Source organism: Manihot esculenta, chromosome 14 (genome assembly GCF_001659605.2).
Source record: "Manihot esculenta cultivar AM560-2 chromosome 14, M.esculenta_v8, whole genome shotgun sequence".
Lineage (NCBI taxonomy): Eukaryota > Viridiplantae > Streptophyta > Magnoliopsida > Malpighiales > Euphorbiaceae > Manihot > Manihot esculenta.
The window spans coordinates 6,345,729-6,361,338 of record NC_035174.2 but is presented as its reverse complement, the minus strand read 5'-3'; the positions used below and the strand labels follow the sequence as shown (position 1 = coordinate 6,361,338).

The window sequence follows — 15,610 nt, the reverse complement described above, 5'->3', positions numbered from 1 at the left end:
GTATTTTTTAGCCTTTTCTTAAGTGTAATATTAATTATAACATTGTTTATATATATATATATCTTTTTTTTAATTTGCTAAAGTGTAACATTAATTAACAAAAGATGAAGTGCTTTTGTTTGATTTTAAAATAAAAGTCTCCACAAGCTACAAAACCTCCCGATATAATTCCTTGAGTTGAACACCCTTGTCTTGCATGAAATGAAATATATAGAAATATAATTCCGGCAGCCACATTGTCAAATCTGCCCTCCTTAAACTCTTGCTAAGTTTACTTGATCAAAGGCCATTACAATGACAAACAAGCTATTAAAACTACGTAAATTTAATAATATACAAGGGGTATTTTGGTCATAATAACAAAAGCAGATGCTTCCCCCTAGATGGGCGCTAGCGGACACGTTCGTTAAGTTTGTTTGTATGTATGCAAGTAGTTGTCGCTCGAAAACCGTCTCTAAATCCTCAATTGTATCAAAGAAAAATATTAATTTAAGAAAAACTGCATCGTTTTGCAACTTCCTGTTTTTTCGCTTCACTGCGAATAAGAGAAGAACAAGAAGCATAAGCATTTTCCGGTTTAATCATCAGTAACCCACAAAGAATACTGCACTGTTTTCTTTCTGTTTGTTCTGAACAAAGCAAGAAGCAGCAAGCTTCAATGGGGAACTGTTGTGCTGTTGTGCTTACTAACAATAGGGAGAATTCCTTCACATATCAGCAGAAAACTTCAGGTGGTATTTCTGGGTACTTTCCCTTCTTGTTTTCTCGTTAGGAGATGCAACTGGGTTTTTGTTTTTGCCTTTGTTCATTGCTCTTTTTCAGACATCCTAGCATAATAGAGCCCTTTTTTGGACCTTTTTGTCTGTTGTGCTTTGGAGAAAGTTTAGTCTTTTCTTCTGCTTGTAGAAGTGCATAGAACTACTTAGTGGTACTGGGATTTAATGCTATGAAGAATGGAGGATGATAACTTCAATGACCGAGTTTGTGCTTGGATCTTCTTTTAACGTTCAGTTTTGATTATTTGAAGTTCCTGCTGAATGTTCTTAGTAAGAAATTTCTGATTTTAATTCACAATTTGTTCATTGACAAGCATGCTTCATTTCGATTTCCTTCTCTTATTAAGTCCCCAAGGGATATCTTCTGCAGCAAAACCTTAGACAACACAAGAACTAACTACTAAATTATCTTAACTGAAATACTGAGGCTTCGTTTTAATCAGAGTTTTTCACTCTGCTTAGACCCTGTTTCTTCTGTTTGCCCGTGATAAAGCACAGCTTCATTTTCAATCTGCTTGCATTTTCATAACTGATTAATCAATGCATTTAATACTTCAACATTCTGGCGATCTGGTCCCAGAAGTTAGGATGTTGTTTCAGAAATTTTCTCTGACATGTGATCATCATATTCATTTCATGAAGTGTCTCAATTGCATATAAATGAGGTAACTCATTTCTCCTTCGAGATGTATAATTAACAATGTTTAGTCATATCTTGGATCATATTTGATTGTTTATATGATAATATAGAGTGATCACTTCAAGGTGATGGGATTTATGCAAGCATATGCAGTCAATCTTTAATTGTGTTTTGCAAAGACATAAGCTGTTATCTGCTTTGGATTGCAATGGCTGCTGTTATTGAACTCTTTGCAATTATCTGCAAATAAACATTTCATTTGCAGCTGTCTTTAATGGATTCAGATGCTGCAAGTATATAAATATGAAGGATATTTTTATGACCTTACATGCAACTCTTTACAGGAATTGCAGGTGTTTCCGACAGAAATATGTATCTTTCTGCTCTTTCAAGTCCAAAACTTCTGGCTAATTTTGAAGAGGAAGTAATTAGAACTCCCCCTCCTCCAAGATCTGAAGGGGACATATTATCGTCTCCACATTTGAAAGCCTTCACACTCAATGATCTTAAGAATGCAACGAGAAGTTTTCGTCCTGATAATCTCATTGGCGAAGGAGGCTTTGGTGATGTTTACAAGGGATGGATCGATGAGCAAACCCTTGGTGCTGCAAGCTCTGGTCAAGGGATGGTTGTTGCTGTCAAGAAACTTAAACCAGAAGGCTTTCAGGGGCATCAGGAGTGGCTGGTAGGTTTCTTCTTTTCTTTTTCGGCCAGCAAGTGCGTCTTTTTTCTTTTTTCTTTTTCATTTAAATATATTCATTGTTGCCTGTTGCTTGCAGTCTGAGGTTAATTATCTTGGTCAGCTTCATCATCCCAATCTGGTAAAGCTTATTGGGTACTGCCTGGACGGTGAAAATCGGCTTTTGGTTTATGAGTACATGCCCAAAGGCAGCCTTGAGAATCATCTGTTTAGAAGTAATTGCTTCAGAGAATGACTTTCTTTGATTTTACAATTTTTCAGTTTTGATTGCCGGTACTCACTAAAATGAGTGAGTTTCCACACAATTAAAAGGACATGATCTAACCCTGAAAACACTATGCATTTAGTTCTTAATTATGAAAGCTTGTTATTTGCAGGAGGTGCCCAACCACTGTCCTGGGCATTAAGGATCAAAGTTGCCATAGGTGCTGCTCGAGGGCTCTCCTTCCTGCATGACTCTGAGCAACAAGTTATATATCGTGATTTTAAGGCATCCAATATCCTCTTAGATTCGGTATGATGCCTAAAAACAATTACTACTTTTTTTTCTATTATGCTTAGCATTTTAGAACGTTTCCTGTATTGTGTGTGCAGGAATTCAATGCAAAACTTTCAGATTTTGGCTTGGCAAAAGCAGGCCCAACTGGTGATCGTTCTCATGTTTCCACTCGAGTCCTGGGTACGCAAGGCTATGCTGCCCCTGAATACATCGCTACAGGTTGGCTTGTCAGCTTTGAATTAGCATCAATATATGACTACTCTAGCACCCATTTGTAAATTCCTGAATGTTCCCTTGCCTTTCAAATGAAAATCACATAATTAACTCACTTGTGATCGCAAGGCATCTTTTGGACAATAGGAACCAATCATATTTTATTTGCAACAGTGCACTAATTAAAGACTTGTGATGGTGAGCAGGCAGACTAACTGCTAGGTGTGATGTCTATAGCTTTGGGGTTGTGTTGCTGGAGTTGCTGACAGGACGCCGTGCTCTTGACAAAACAAAAGTGGGGCTGGAACAGAACCTGGTGGATTGGACAAAACCCTATTTGGGTGATAGGCGGAAGTTGTTCAGGATTATGGATACAGAGTTGGAGGGGCAGTACCCGCAGAGGGAAGCTTTCATGGTTGCACTTCTTGCTTTCCATTGTATCAGTGAGGCTAAACTCCGGCCACCAATGTCTGAGGTTTTAGCTACTTTAGAAGAGCTCCCAGTTATTACCAAACAGGGAACCAGCCCCTCCCGCTTCTTGTCACAGCAACAAAATCCTACCGCCAGGTCTCCATTAAGAGATAATGAACCTTCACCTACACATATGAACTCCCCTCATCTGAAATTCCTCAGTGGATGTTGAATTGGAGTTCTCCATGTCTACACCAATGTAAATCTCTTTTGTTGTATCCTATATATACAGGCATTTTGCCATAGTTACTACAGCCAAGCAACACTGTGCCTTATGATTGAGTGAGCTTTAAATGACAAAAAGAATTTTGCAAAAGATAAATGTATCTTTATTAAAAATTAAAATTAAATTTTTTAATCATTTTATTAATAAAAGTTAATCAACTTATTTTAAATAAAAAATTAAATAGTATAATTTTTTTAAAATATATATATATATATATTGTTAAAATTATTGGGAATAAATAATATAAATATTTAAAGTAAAAATAAGCTGATTAATATTTTTTATAAGACTAAAAAATTTAACTTTATAAAATATGTAAATATTTTTTAATTAAATAATTTAAAATAAAAATTAAATAATTAATTTTAATAAAATATAGAAGTATAATGGTCAGTAATTAAAAAACATATTTTTGTGCACTGGGGTCAATTGAACCCATAAAAATGATAAAAGATGCTTCCCAACAGGCTGTTATGGGTCCTCGTGACCTCCTGGGCCATTAAAGACGACGCCGTTACAAGCTTTCAGCTACTAATCAAATAAAACGGTTCTCATCGACAGAAACACAGAGGCAAGGTTTTAGGTACCTAAAAATTCATTAACGTCCTCCTCGTTTCATTGTTTTGTGTTTGAACTTCAGTAGCGTCGGTTTATGCAAAACTACTTAAATCCTTCAGGTAATGAAATCTCTTATTTTTCGTTTCCTTAGCATTGACCTTCACGTTTTAAAGTTTGATAAAGAATTTAACATCTTTGCATGATTTGATCACTTTTAATCTTTGTTCATGCTAGACTATAGGTGGGATTTGCTTTTTGGAGGCTTAGGAAATGGTGTTGGTGTTAGCTTTGGGGGATTTACACATACCACACAGAGCAGCCGATCTGCCTGCCAAGTTTAAGTCAATGCTTGTTCCTGGCAAGATCCAACACATTATTTGCACAGGCAATCTTTGTATCAAAGTACGTGCCTTAGTGGGTTTTCTTGGTTAAGTTTTGCTGGGTTAGTTTCTATTGGCGCATCAAAAATGAGGGAGGAGTGAGTTATTGTTTGGGCTCTGTTTTGTTGAAAACTAAAAGGATCCTCATTTGGGACCTGAAAAATAAAGAAGCAATCGAGCTTAACCAAGGTGGTTCACTTAATTAACCTGAGATTTGATTTGTTTAGAGACTAAGAAGAGATGTAATTTATGGAGTTAAATATGAGACGCTGTTGTTCAGTACACAGTTAGATAAATTTAATGATTTTGATGTACTAAGCATTTTAAACTAGGGGGAAACTTTAACGTATCTGTGAGAGGCCCTGATTTCGTTGTAATGAATTAAAATGACGTCCTGAAACCTTCTGAAATATGCAACTCTACTAAGATGGGTGCTAATTTTGAAATTTCTGCTTTGTTTCTTGATCTCTTTACTCTGTAATGTGCAATTAGGGGCCCTTAGATCACTTAAGTCCATATTCTGAACTGAGTTTTCTTGTGCTTGAGGATACTGAAGCACTTCTGTTTTTTTCAGCATATTGGACTATAACTTATGGGTTTTATGAGTTGATGTTGAAGTTCAACTTATCCTCTTTGAATTTCTTGTTTGGTGTCCACTTCATGCATGTTAAATGCATATTAGGGGTTCTTGATCTACCATTTGATGATGCATCCCAAGTCCTACCAGGAATCAATAATGATGACGTTAATCCAAAGTTGAGAACTTATTTCTGACTTTTGTTATGGAAATCACATTAGTTTGAACTTGTTTCCTGCATTGGAATCTCTTGATTGGTGCCTTTGTCAAAATCTGTGAAACTGCCTATACTCCTTTTTTCAATGAATATTTTGGTCAATTCTAATCCTAAACTTATCCCCCATGAGGTACAAAAAATGAAAATAGGAGATGCAATTCTGTAAATTTTGTTTGTAACATTTAATAAGCAATGAACATGGGGCTAATGCTGTAGACATTTTTAGGACAGCCTTGCTGTAGACATTTGTTTTGTTCTGTTACAAAGTCCCACTGGTCACTAATGGATCATGAGCACAATATTCTGCCAATACTATTGTCCTTAAAATATCTGAAACTATTGCAGAGATAATAAGATGCTTATTTAACTAGTTTATTTGTCATGTCTGGCTTACTTGATTTTTCTGCTCAGTAATACTGTAATAGGATTCTTTGGTGGTAGTTATTCATATCTATTCCATCTATATGAGATGAGGCAAGCGTCCATTTTCATTCAAACAGTAGATAGTAGGTTTCGGATCTCATTTGTCATCTACTCTGAATTCACCTCTTCATGCAGTTACAACACTTGTAACCAAATTTTTAGGAAATGGATTTTTTCAAACCTGTAACTTTAATTTAGTGCTTGCTTGTTCGCTTAATAGGCTATTCTTTTCCATGTTTGATGTTTGACACACATTTAAATGGTTACTCAGACAGTACTGCTGGTTTGCTGGCCTGTTTTTGTTTTTATGCTTAAAAGGTTTTGTGGATTTGAGCTCCAATAGGTGTAAATTTCCTTTAGAATGGAGAAAATGTCCAGTGCTGTTTTCATTTATTCAACCTATCCTTTGATATAATGTGAATCCTTAAGTGCTTGTTTATAGATGACCAAAATACATCACTCTGACTCAGAATCTTCTATTAAGTTCAGGAAGTTCATGACTATTTGAAGACTCTTTGTCCTGACTTGCATATTACTCGAGGTGAATATGATGAAGAAATGCGATATCCAGAGACCAAAACGCTTACTATTGGTCAATTCAAGTTGGGCGTTTGCCATGGACATCAGGTCTGATTTTCCTTCTCTCTGTGTTAAAAGATGACATCTGTTTTTTTAATTGTCTATTTATTTTACAATTGACAGTTTGACATGGATGAAGCTATTTGTTGAGGCTTCAAACTAATAGTGGTCTGATAGAGTTAGGAACAATTTAAATGCAAAGTAGAGGCTTGTATTTTATGGAGAATGGCTAAATCCACTAGGGAAAGAGAGAGAGAGAGAGAGAGGTGAAGAAGCTAATGGTTCAATTTTCTATTTGAAAGAAACAATTTGCAATAAGATTCTTGCCAATAAATTTGCTCTTCAAGTGCATTGTTTTCTGATTTTGTCCTATTTCATCCTTTCCTGATTTTTGGCTTGATGTTTTAAAGGTTATTCCATGGGGGGACTTAGACTCACTAGCAATGCTCCAGAGACAACTGGATGTAGACATACTCGTGACCGGTCATACACATCAATTCACAGCTTACAAACATGAAGGAGGAGTTGTTATAAACCCAGGGTCTGCCACAGGTGCCTACAGCAGCATTACTTATGATGTAAATCCTAGCTTTGTGCTCATGGACATTGATGGCTCACGGGTCGTGGTGTATGTGTATGAACTCATTGATGGAGAGGTTAAAGTTGACAAGATTGATTTTAAGAAGGCAACTACCACTACTCACCCTGCTCATTGAAGCTATAGCTCACCAGCTTTTGCTTTAAATTTCCTCAAACTCTGATCTCAGCTTGTAATCTATGTAATCCACCATTTGTGCAAGTTTTGAGTTCTGGAAGCTTTTGTTTAGTTGTTGTCGTTATTGATTGACCAACCATAAGAATTTCTAGGTTTTTTTTTGTTCTCTATAGAAATATGGTTGAACATGTTGCTAATTTAGTAATCAAGTGCTTTTATCGTCTGTAGTTTAGCAATAGATTTTACAAGAAGTTATTAGTTTATTAACAAAATTTTTAAAAAAAAATTGTGAACTTTAAATTTAGCAACAGATTTAAGTAATGGGTAAACAGTTTGCAATGAAATGGCTTATTGATCGCTAATTCCCTTACATTAGACGCTATCACAAGTTTTGATCGCAATAAACAAATAAAAATAAAACAGGTTACCCAAGTGCAGTTTGGGCATCAAAGTATCATGGTCTCCATCACCTGCCGTCGCCGCCGTCAATATTCATTGCTACCATGGCTGGGTGAAGATGAAGACATGGATCATTGGTCGCAAGGAGCAGTGTTCTTGATCCAAATATATTCCCACATTATTCCATTCGATTCAACGGAATCAGGTACCAGCAGTGCTGACGTTACAATATTGAAGGTATTTCAAGTGAAAAAGTAACACTTCTTGGTAACACCATAATGACCTTTCAGAGATGAACATGCCTTTATATGTTCATCCCATAATGATAAAGAAAATAGCAGAATGTGCACAAGAAAGTCGAGAGTTGGACAGAATGGTTATTTATTCCTATGGTTGTGCATCCGAGGACTATACAATCAACTGACAGTGATACAGCTTCCGATGGGGCTCGTGCTTTCCTGGAGTCGCAGGCCTTGAGATTCACTGGCGCTAGCATGTCAACGATTGAAGCGCTAGAGAAGATAAAAACTGATAAAGACTCTTCCAGACAATGTGTGGTATGCTTGGAGGACATATCGATTGGGACGGAAGCCACCCGAATGCCAAATAGTTTGTTTTGGATAGAAAGTCCTGAGTAGTAATTACCTTTTTTTTTTTTGGTACAATTGATCGACTGAAATTTGAACTTAAAATCTTCCAATAATGAAGACACTCTAGTGTCAATGAATTAAAACCCATTGATATTAGCTTCATTCCTTTTGCTCCTCATTTCTCTTACCGTTTCTTGAGCTAAATTGTCCCTAGCAAAGAATTTAAACGAGAAGTTATCAACAAATTTGAGCAAATAATTTCAAGCACCGTTGTTCTTAACTAATTAATCAAATGTATCATATATATGTAGTTCAGGGTTCACACTTCTTTCTCTCATTCAAAGCTGTGCGAGATTTTATCCTATATCAGAATATGCTCATTTTATTTCGGTTGGTATGATAAAGAACAAGTTCAAATTTGTGTGGGTTCATTTATTCAAGCAAGATCAAACTCAATTCACCAAAATATAAAGGGATCACCAAACTTTTTTATTTTAAAGCCATTGCATAAGGATTAACCTAGTTTGCTATTATTAAAGAAATGACCCAAGCATATAACAATAGAAGTAAGCATAATACACCCAAGGATGTTTGGTCACGCGTTAGCTATCAAACAATTTTTAGTTGCTATTTGCTAACAGGTTTGAATTATTCAAATGATACTAAAATTAGGTTTTAATAAAAACAGCATTTTAGTAATAAGTATTAATAAAATAAAGTTTAATTTTATTAAAAAATATAATATGCAAGATTTATTGATAATTTATGCCCGGGACCAGTCCATGATATTTTTTTCATTTTTATAATCCGATTACATATGTATAAGCATAACGTCGCGAATCTTTTGTAGTGGGTGACATTGCAATCCCTTCAACTGAAATTACATCCCGAACACTTATGCATAGGAAACTAAAGTGTATACACGACACGAGCAACTACATTTGATGTTCAACGCGGGCCCAAGTACACACAAGCTAGTTTAATTACAGTCACGAACATCTACGCAGATGAAACACAAGCAAAGAAAGTTACATTATTAACAGCTGAAGAGATCACCTCAAAACCAACCACAGTTTAGAATAAATGTATGACTGTAGCACAACGAATAATTCAAAACCTATGATGTACATTCACTCCCAGATACCTACTGCAGCAAAATCTAAAAAAGACTCTGGGCCCAACACACCTTCCAACTGTAGACCACATTTTTTTGTTTTACAACATAATCTTACATCACAGACACAAAAACGATAACAGAAGATGAAATCAGAACTCAGCTCCTCAGGCTAACCCCTTGAAACCCAAGATCACCTCCTCCACCCAGCCTGGGTTGCCTTGGCTGCAAAAATTGAAAAGATTGGAGTTATGTTACATGCAAAACAGAAGGTCTTAAGTTTGATAGCTAAATAGTTTTCCATTTTCAAACAACATATAGCTAAGCTGCATATTCAGCTGCTACTAGTTAGAACTAAATAATCTGACTGAAACTGATTTAAGTCATTTCGCCAAGAAATATGAAGCATTCCAGGGCATTCCATTATAAAGCAAAAACCAGCAATTCAAATGAGAAGTTCAAATATCATACCATTTCCTTCTTTCGATCTGTCACTTTTACTTCCCACTTTGCTGCCAGAATGAACAGTACGTGTCCTTGGTGATTGTGAGCTGATTTTGCTATTTGTTGAAGATGGAAGAGAATGGCGCCGAACAATATTATTTTTCTCAGCTCCATCTTGGTTAAACCTTGGAGAACCTTGTGCTCTTAGTTTTGCCTTGGCAGATTCAGTGGCTGCCATATAGCTTGGGAGTGCTGGACTGCTCTGCAACCCATTCTCCGCATGTTCTTGCTTTGCCAGACTAGAGGTTTTCTTGCTGAATTTATGATTCTCATTGATTATTTGATCTTCCTTATGGCTTAACTCACCATTTGTAACAGGAGTATTCTCATCTTTACCATCATTCTCATCTTTACCACCATTCTCTACCGAAGGCATCGATTCAACCAGGGTTTGATCACCAAGTAATTCAGATGCTTCATTTATTCCTAGTGTTTCAGTAGTTGTTCCTACATCAGGCAATTGAGTTGCTATCAAGGTTGATTCGCTCCTCACCACAACAGACAGTTTGGGTGTTGGTGGGCTTGTTTCTTTCTTAGTCTTCTCCCCTGAATTATTCATATTCTGTCTCAAAAGATTATCACCAGAAATGTCTGATACCTTTTCCAAGCTTTGGTTTGGTTTCTCAATTTCTAACTCCGGCTGAACAGAGCTTTCAATTATCGGGTTATGAACCTTTCTCAAGTTACGTTTTACCTTTTCAAACTCATTTTGTGGATTTTCCTGCACTGTATCAGATGGATGGCTTGAAGCTTTTCTAAGATTGCGCTTGGGCTTCTCAAGTTCAGAGATTGCTTGGACCGAATTATTATCAACATTTGCAGCAGGGACCCTCCGAACACTGCGCTTTGGCCTACCAGTTTCTGCTTCTGGCATATGACCATTAACCTGCTTTCTCTGAGTTTTTGGATGAGAAATTTTCTTTGGCTGCGGAATTGGTTTCCAAAAGCGAGATGCTGACCAACGTTCTAACCAGTTTGGAACTGAATTTGGTTCCACAGAGTCATAATAAATGCGTAAAGGCATCACAGCCGGTGATGAATCCACAAGCTGAAGAGACACCCAGCAGATATTAAATGGATAAGAAATGCAAATAAACCAAGATGTAATATAGAACAGCATAATAATCCATCTGTCTAGTTGATTTTCATAAATCACTTGTCCAAAAGAAAGGAATATTATGCCCCTTTCCACAGCCATGACATGCCGCCTATCTTACCTTGTGAACAAAAGCATTTGATGATAGCCTTGCTCTTTGGATAGAAACATTAGCTCCATCAAGATTTCCAAGCTTGCCCTCCTGTGGAAAACAGGTATCATATAGAAATTAAACTATGAGCAAAGTGAAACATGAAGAATGCCAGCTACTCTCACCAAGAGGTTAGGACAAGACCCATTCAACAACAGAAAAGTGATGGTACAGGTTAAACTCTTTTAACTTTTTCCAAGATACATATTGAGCATTAAAGACAAATTTGATTTGTAATGCAATATTCTGGGCATCAGGCCAGCTTACTCACTACTGAGTCATATTTAGACCCATGCAATCTAGCAAAGGCTGAACAAAAGAATAAAAGATACTACAAAAAGAAACAGACCTATGGATCTCCCTCTCGCTCAAATGCACATGGAATGTGATCCAAGGTATAACTAAACCTCCGAAATAACAATATTTAAAAATATAATTCTTAGATACACAATTAGAAAAATCACCAACTTAAACTCATCTAATTTGTAGGATAACTTTGTGAGAAAACTGATTTTTCCAATATTGAGAAAGATTTAAACTTTACAACAACAATCTACATGTCACCGTAATTTAATGGGCTTAGAATTAATATGATAATTGGGCTGCTCCAGTATAATACTTAAGAACATCTAATTCTAAGATCATAGTCCCATACCATTTAGATGCACCCCATGTCCAACCACCACGTGTAGGAATACAAATGAAGGGCATATGTCATATGTTTAACTCAACTATCAAACAATCAATGTATTACAGGTTTGAATGAGCCATAATTAGAAGATAGGCTCACACTTCCCAATGACATTCATGATGTAAGATCTGGCATGATTAGTAATTGACCATAGGGGTGATTAATCAAGAAATTACCAGAGGCTTCACCACATTGCATCTTTTAAGAACATCATGCTGACAATCTGACTTCCTAACTTTTATTCCTCGAGCAAGTGCCTGCAGCTTGACAATTCCCAGCACACAGCACAAAGTGGCAATAGCTTGTCTCCTGACCAAGTGCCCACGGATAAGCGCCTGGAGCCTTATTATGCCTTTAAGGGCCCGAAATGCCCGACGAGCCTTCACATTGATAAGCTTACATCAGTATATGTATAGCCTCTACTAACATAAAGTGATGTGGTTTCTCACATGCAAGATCAAACAATAAAATAACTAAAATTCAGTTGGCTAGAATATCAACCAGGGAGCCATTTTGGCTGTTGGAGATGCCTCTTTCATGCATGAAATGTTAATGTCAGTGCATGTGTAAGAGTTTTCCTTCCTTTAGGGAGTACAGGCTGGTATGCCAGGGAAAGAATTCCATTACACAATCTTGTCAGTCCGTATAAGAAAATAGTGGGATCAGATGGCAAGCAGATTAAAGAAAATTCTCGTTACAGTTTGAAGAGCCATAATTGAAGAGGCAAGAAGGAGACTATTTAACACAGAAATAGTGAACATAATTTTTTCAGATTCCAAGAATTGGACCCCATTCAAGTATTAAAAACCTTGTTAATGAGATGGAAGGAAAACTCGTCATTTTCATTTTTAGTTCTTGTGCAACTAGCAATGCTACTCTCCAGGGAAATGCCCAGTACCTAAGAAACAGACCGCTGTCTAACTAAGAGGAGGCTATTTCAACAAGTTTGCTCCAAATTAGTCAAAATTCTAGAATAGTACTAATTCCAAGAAGAGAATATTACCAAGTAACCCCTAAATGCAGCTTGTGCCAACGTTGCAGCTTCCTCTTGCTTTACTTTATCAGCATCAGATAATGTGGTTTGGGGTGCAGACTCTTGTAATTCTGCATCCTGATTTACTGGTAACAGTATGCCACTATCATGTGGTAAATCTGCAGTCTCCTGGTTGTCAAGTTCTAACTGCCTTTCAGAGCGAATGGTGAGAACAGGGGTTGGATGGGAGATTACAAGAGTATCAGTTTCTGATGCCTTTGCAGACAACAGTGCTTTCTCTTTCGTAGTTCTCTGCATATAACGAGAAAAGTTACATAAAAAAAAAAATCTGCACCCACTAATAATATTGATACACAAGGGAGAAAGTCAACAGTTAAATCAAACTGGTATTTATCAAACCAGTAGCTCCAAATTAAATGGATACAAATCAGTGAGTCCACAAATGGGGAAGAAAAAAGATAATAAAAAAAACAAAAAGAAAATCTAATAAGTTTGCTAATTGTAAGAGGAAAATAGTCATAAAAGATATAATTTCAACTTTTTAATTACCGCCAAAACTTAAAAAGTTAAATTTCCAGTTATAACTCCAGAATAAATAATCTTAAAAGCCATAGCCTAGACAGGTAGCTTGAGGCGCATTACTATTATCCATAAGGTCTTCCCTCAATGGTAAGACTGGCACAGGGTTGAGAATACGGCTTCATCAAGATCAAGACAGGAACAAAAAAAGGGGGAAAAAAAAGGCACGAGACTTACTGTGAAGCTACAGTTTTAGAGATCCAAAGTTACAAATAGAATAATCAATACTTATATCAAAAGCGTTTCAGGTGTCTGATGTGATAATAGCAACAACTAGACAACTGTCACTATTTTACCACCAAATACTCACTAAAAGAAAAGGCGGAAGAGGAAACAGTACCTCCTTCCCTTTTGCAGAATGAGATTTGGAAGGCTTCTTTCCAAACAGTACAGTCTTGATCCATCTCCCAGGTGATTTGCCCATGACTGGATAAATGATAACCAGAGAAATTCAAACCCCACTTCCTGCAATTTTCCATGCGATAACAGTTTCAGCATGCATAAATTGCGAACTGAACAGATAAAATAATTGAGAATGCCACGACATGTGACATGCCTGAAGCCCTGAACAAATCAGTTCACTGCATTTATTACTTCAGTTTTCTATTGAACCCCAATCAAATACATTTTCATAAAATCACAGCTTCACAATGCAAATTACAAGGAATAAATAAACTTACTTTCCACTTTAATTGTATTAAATTGATAGCATTGCCAACCCTCAAAACAACTAATTTCCACATGGAATTCTCCCCTGAGAAGAAATTGGCTATAAAAACTTACCATTCCCAATCCCTAATAAAAAAGTGATCTAAATCTGGTGAAATGCCTACCAACGAACGAGATAAATGACCAGAGTCAGAAAGGAACAGAGGGAGGAAGAATGCAAGTGAAGTTGCCATGAACAAAGATCTAGTCCAATCAAGAAACTACTAAAAGAAGAAGCAAGGTACAAAAACAGAGAAACGAGCAATCTAGAAAAGGCCAAAACAGGATTACAAAGCAAAAACGAACTGGATTTAGACCAGATCTGGAACTTACCTGAAAAATGTGTAACTTAAAAATCCCAAATCTACCATTCCTACGTCAAAACATGAGCATTAAACAACATTAATCACCAAAAATAAACAATTAAATAAAAAATGAAGAAGAAAAGAAGGGATTTGAGATCTGCCAAGATGATAGAAAAAAATACAAGTGATTTATAGAGAGAGAGAGAGAGAGAGAGAGAGAGAGTGAGAGAGAGAGTACCATGATTGAGTGCGCTTGCAAACGAAGGAAATGTGGTGATCTAATTCTAAAGCGACATCGATTCCCTTTTGCCTTTGCTTTGCTTGCTCTCTCTGTCACTGGTAGCACTGGCAGAGCTAGAAATATCCCTCAAATTGAAAAATATTGAAAAGATAGCAGTTTGTGATCCTCTGTAGTGGCGCTCATTCTAACGCTGCGACAAACTCTTGACACTTATGCATGCCATTGCCCATCTTCTTCTTACCTGAATTTCTAGAAAATCACATTTACAATTCATTTTAAAATTATCTAAAATATTATAAATAGCTATCTCGTTATTATAATTCGAAAATAATGTCTTATTATATTTATATTTTCAAAATTTAATTCTATAAAATATTCGAATTTACTTATATAATATACTTTAATACATAAACATTTATATCAGCATAAAACTATATTTTATATTTATTTAATTGTTTATATAAATTAATAATAAATATATTTTGAATTTTATTTTAACTCCTCTTGATTATTAATTTTTAATTTTTAAATTTTTAAATTTTTAAACAAATAGAATATGGAAACATCAAAACAACAGTGGGCGCAGTCACAGAGGATGAAAGCCAAAATTAAATGCGGTGGCGCAAGGGAGTACCAGAGTGAGGCTCTACTTAGGGAACAGGTGTCCATCATCTTTATTCCGACGCATTGACGAAATTACTCTTGTGCCCTCGCTACAGTTACCTTCGTCCTATGCTACAAGAAACGCGTGGAGTATCTAGACGTTAAAGAGTGCGGCAATATTAGAATGGAGAACGATGTGGTGAAATTGGAGGTGACGTTCGGAGGGTGAAGGATGTGCTGGGGACTCATGAGCGCCACGCTGGAGTTGGATTAGCCTGCCTGCTGGAGATTCCATTTCTTCTTTTTTTCTTTTTCTTTTTTTGGGAATTATATATCTATGATATATATTAAAAAAAAAAAAGATAAAACATTATCCATTTTGTGTTTGCTTAGAGAGATACTTTGAACTTGCTGTTTGAAATGATAATGGGGAGTTGGTTTGTAGTTGCAGTTGTTATTCTCCGTTGATTTGATAGAGCATCAACCTTCATTGGCCTTATTAGGGCATGATTTATAGATTCAATTTCAACTTTTCTAAGCAAAAAAAAAAGTAATTGAAACTTTATTTGTTGACAAAGTAATCAAATTCAACCAAAATTTATTATTTATTACACGCGAGTTAAACTATAAATTAATTTATAATAATAATAATATAAAAATA

General features: G+C 36.1%; 3 protein-coding genes across 5 annotated transcripts; 2 read left to right on the top strand and 1 right to left on the bottom strand.

The window, feature by feature from the left end:
• The first annotated feature begins 551 nt into the window (after nucleotides 1-551).
• LOC110600256 (probable serine/threonine-protein kinase PBL3) lies at nucleotides 552-3,585 on the top strand. The gene is made up of 6 exons (XM_021737063.2): nucleotides 552-731; nucleotides 1,761-2,101; nucleotides 2,196-2,331; nucleotides 2,494-2,630; nucleotides 2,711-2,834; nucleotides 3,035-3,585. Exons 1-6 carry the CDS (start codon nucleotides 659-661, stop codon nucleotides 3,469-3,471), a joined length of 1,248 nt encoding a protein of 415 aa, XP_021592755.1. The 5' UTR covers nucleotides 552-658; the 3' UTR covers nucleotides 3,472-3,585.
• A 447-nt stretch (nucleotides 3,586-4,032) lies between these two features.
• Nucleotides 4,033-7,197, top strand: LOC110630944 (vacuolar protein sorting-associated protein 29). Of its 2 annotated transcripts, none has more exons than XM_021778603.2 (4): nucleotides 4,033-4,202; nucleotides 4,325-4,485; nucleotides 6,170-6,307; nucleotides 6,670-7,197. In XM_021778603.2, the coding sequence occupies exons 2-4, from the start codon at nucleotides 4,354-4,356 to the stop codon at nucleotides 6,973-6,975; spliced, it is 576 nt and encodes a 191-aa protein (XP_021634295.1). In that variant the 5' UTR covers nucleotides 4,033-4,202; nucleotides 4,325-4,353; the 3' UTR covers nucleotides 6,976-7,197. The 2 variants fall into 2 exon arrangements, with proteins under 2 accessions (XP_021634295.1, XP_021634294.1); XM_021778602.2 differs by having other exon boundaries at nucleotides 4,035-4,202; nucleotides 4,318-4,485.
• Nucleotides 7,198-8,865: 1,668 nt separating this feature from the next.
• On the bottom strand, nucleotides 8,866-14,514 carry LOC110599683 (protein IQ-DOMAIN 30). 2 transcript variants are annotated; one of them, XM_043950285.1, is made up of 8 exons: nucleotides 14,344-14,514; nucleotides 14,134-14,173; nucleotides 13,403-13,557; nucleotides 12,523-12,804; nucleotides 11,696-11,899; nucleotides 10,799-10,879; nucleotides 9,549-10,629; nucleotides 8,866-9,302 (listed from the first exon to the last, which is right to left on the bottom strand). In XM_043950285.1, exons 3-8 carry the CDS (start codon nucleotides 13,514-13,516, stop codon nucleotides 9,271-9,273), a joined length of 1,794 nt encoding a protein of 597 aa, XP_043806220.1. In that variant the 5' UTR covers nucleotides 13,517-13,557; nucleotides 14,134-14,173; nucleotides 14,344-14,514; the 3' UTR covers nucleotides 8,866-9,270. The 2 variants fall into 2 exon arrangements, with proteins under 2 accessions (XP_043806220.1, XP_021591901.1); XM_021736209.2 differs by having other exon boundaries at nucleotides 13,433-13,557; nucleotides 14,344-14,509.
• Nucleotides 14,515-15,610: the final 1,096 nt, after the last annotated feature.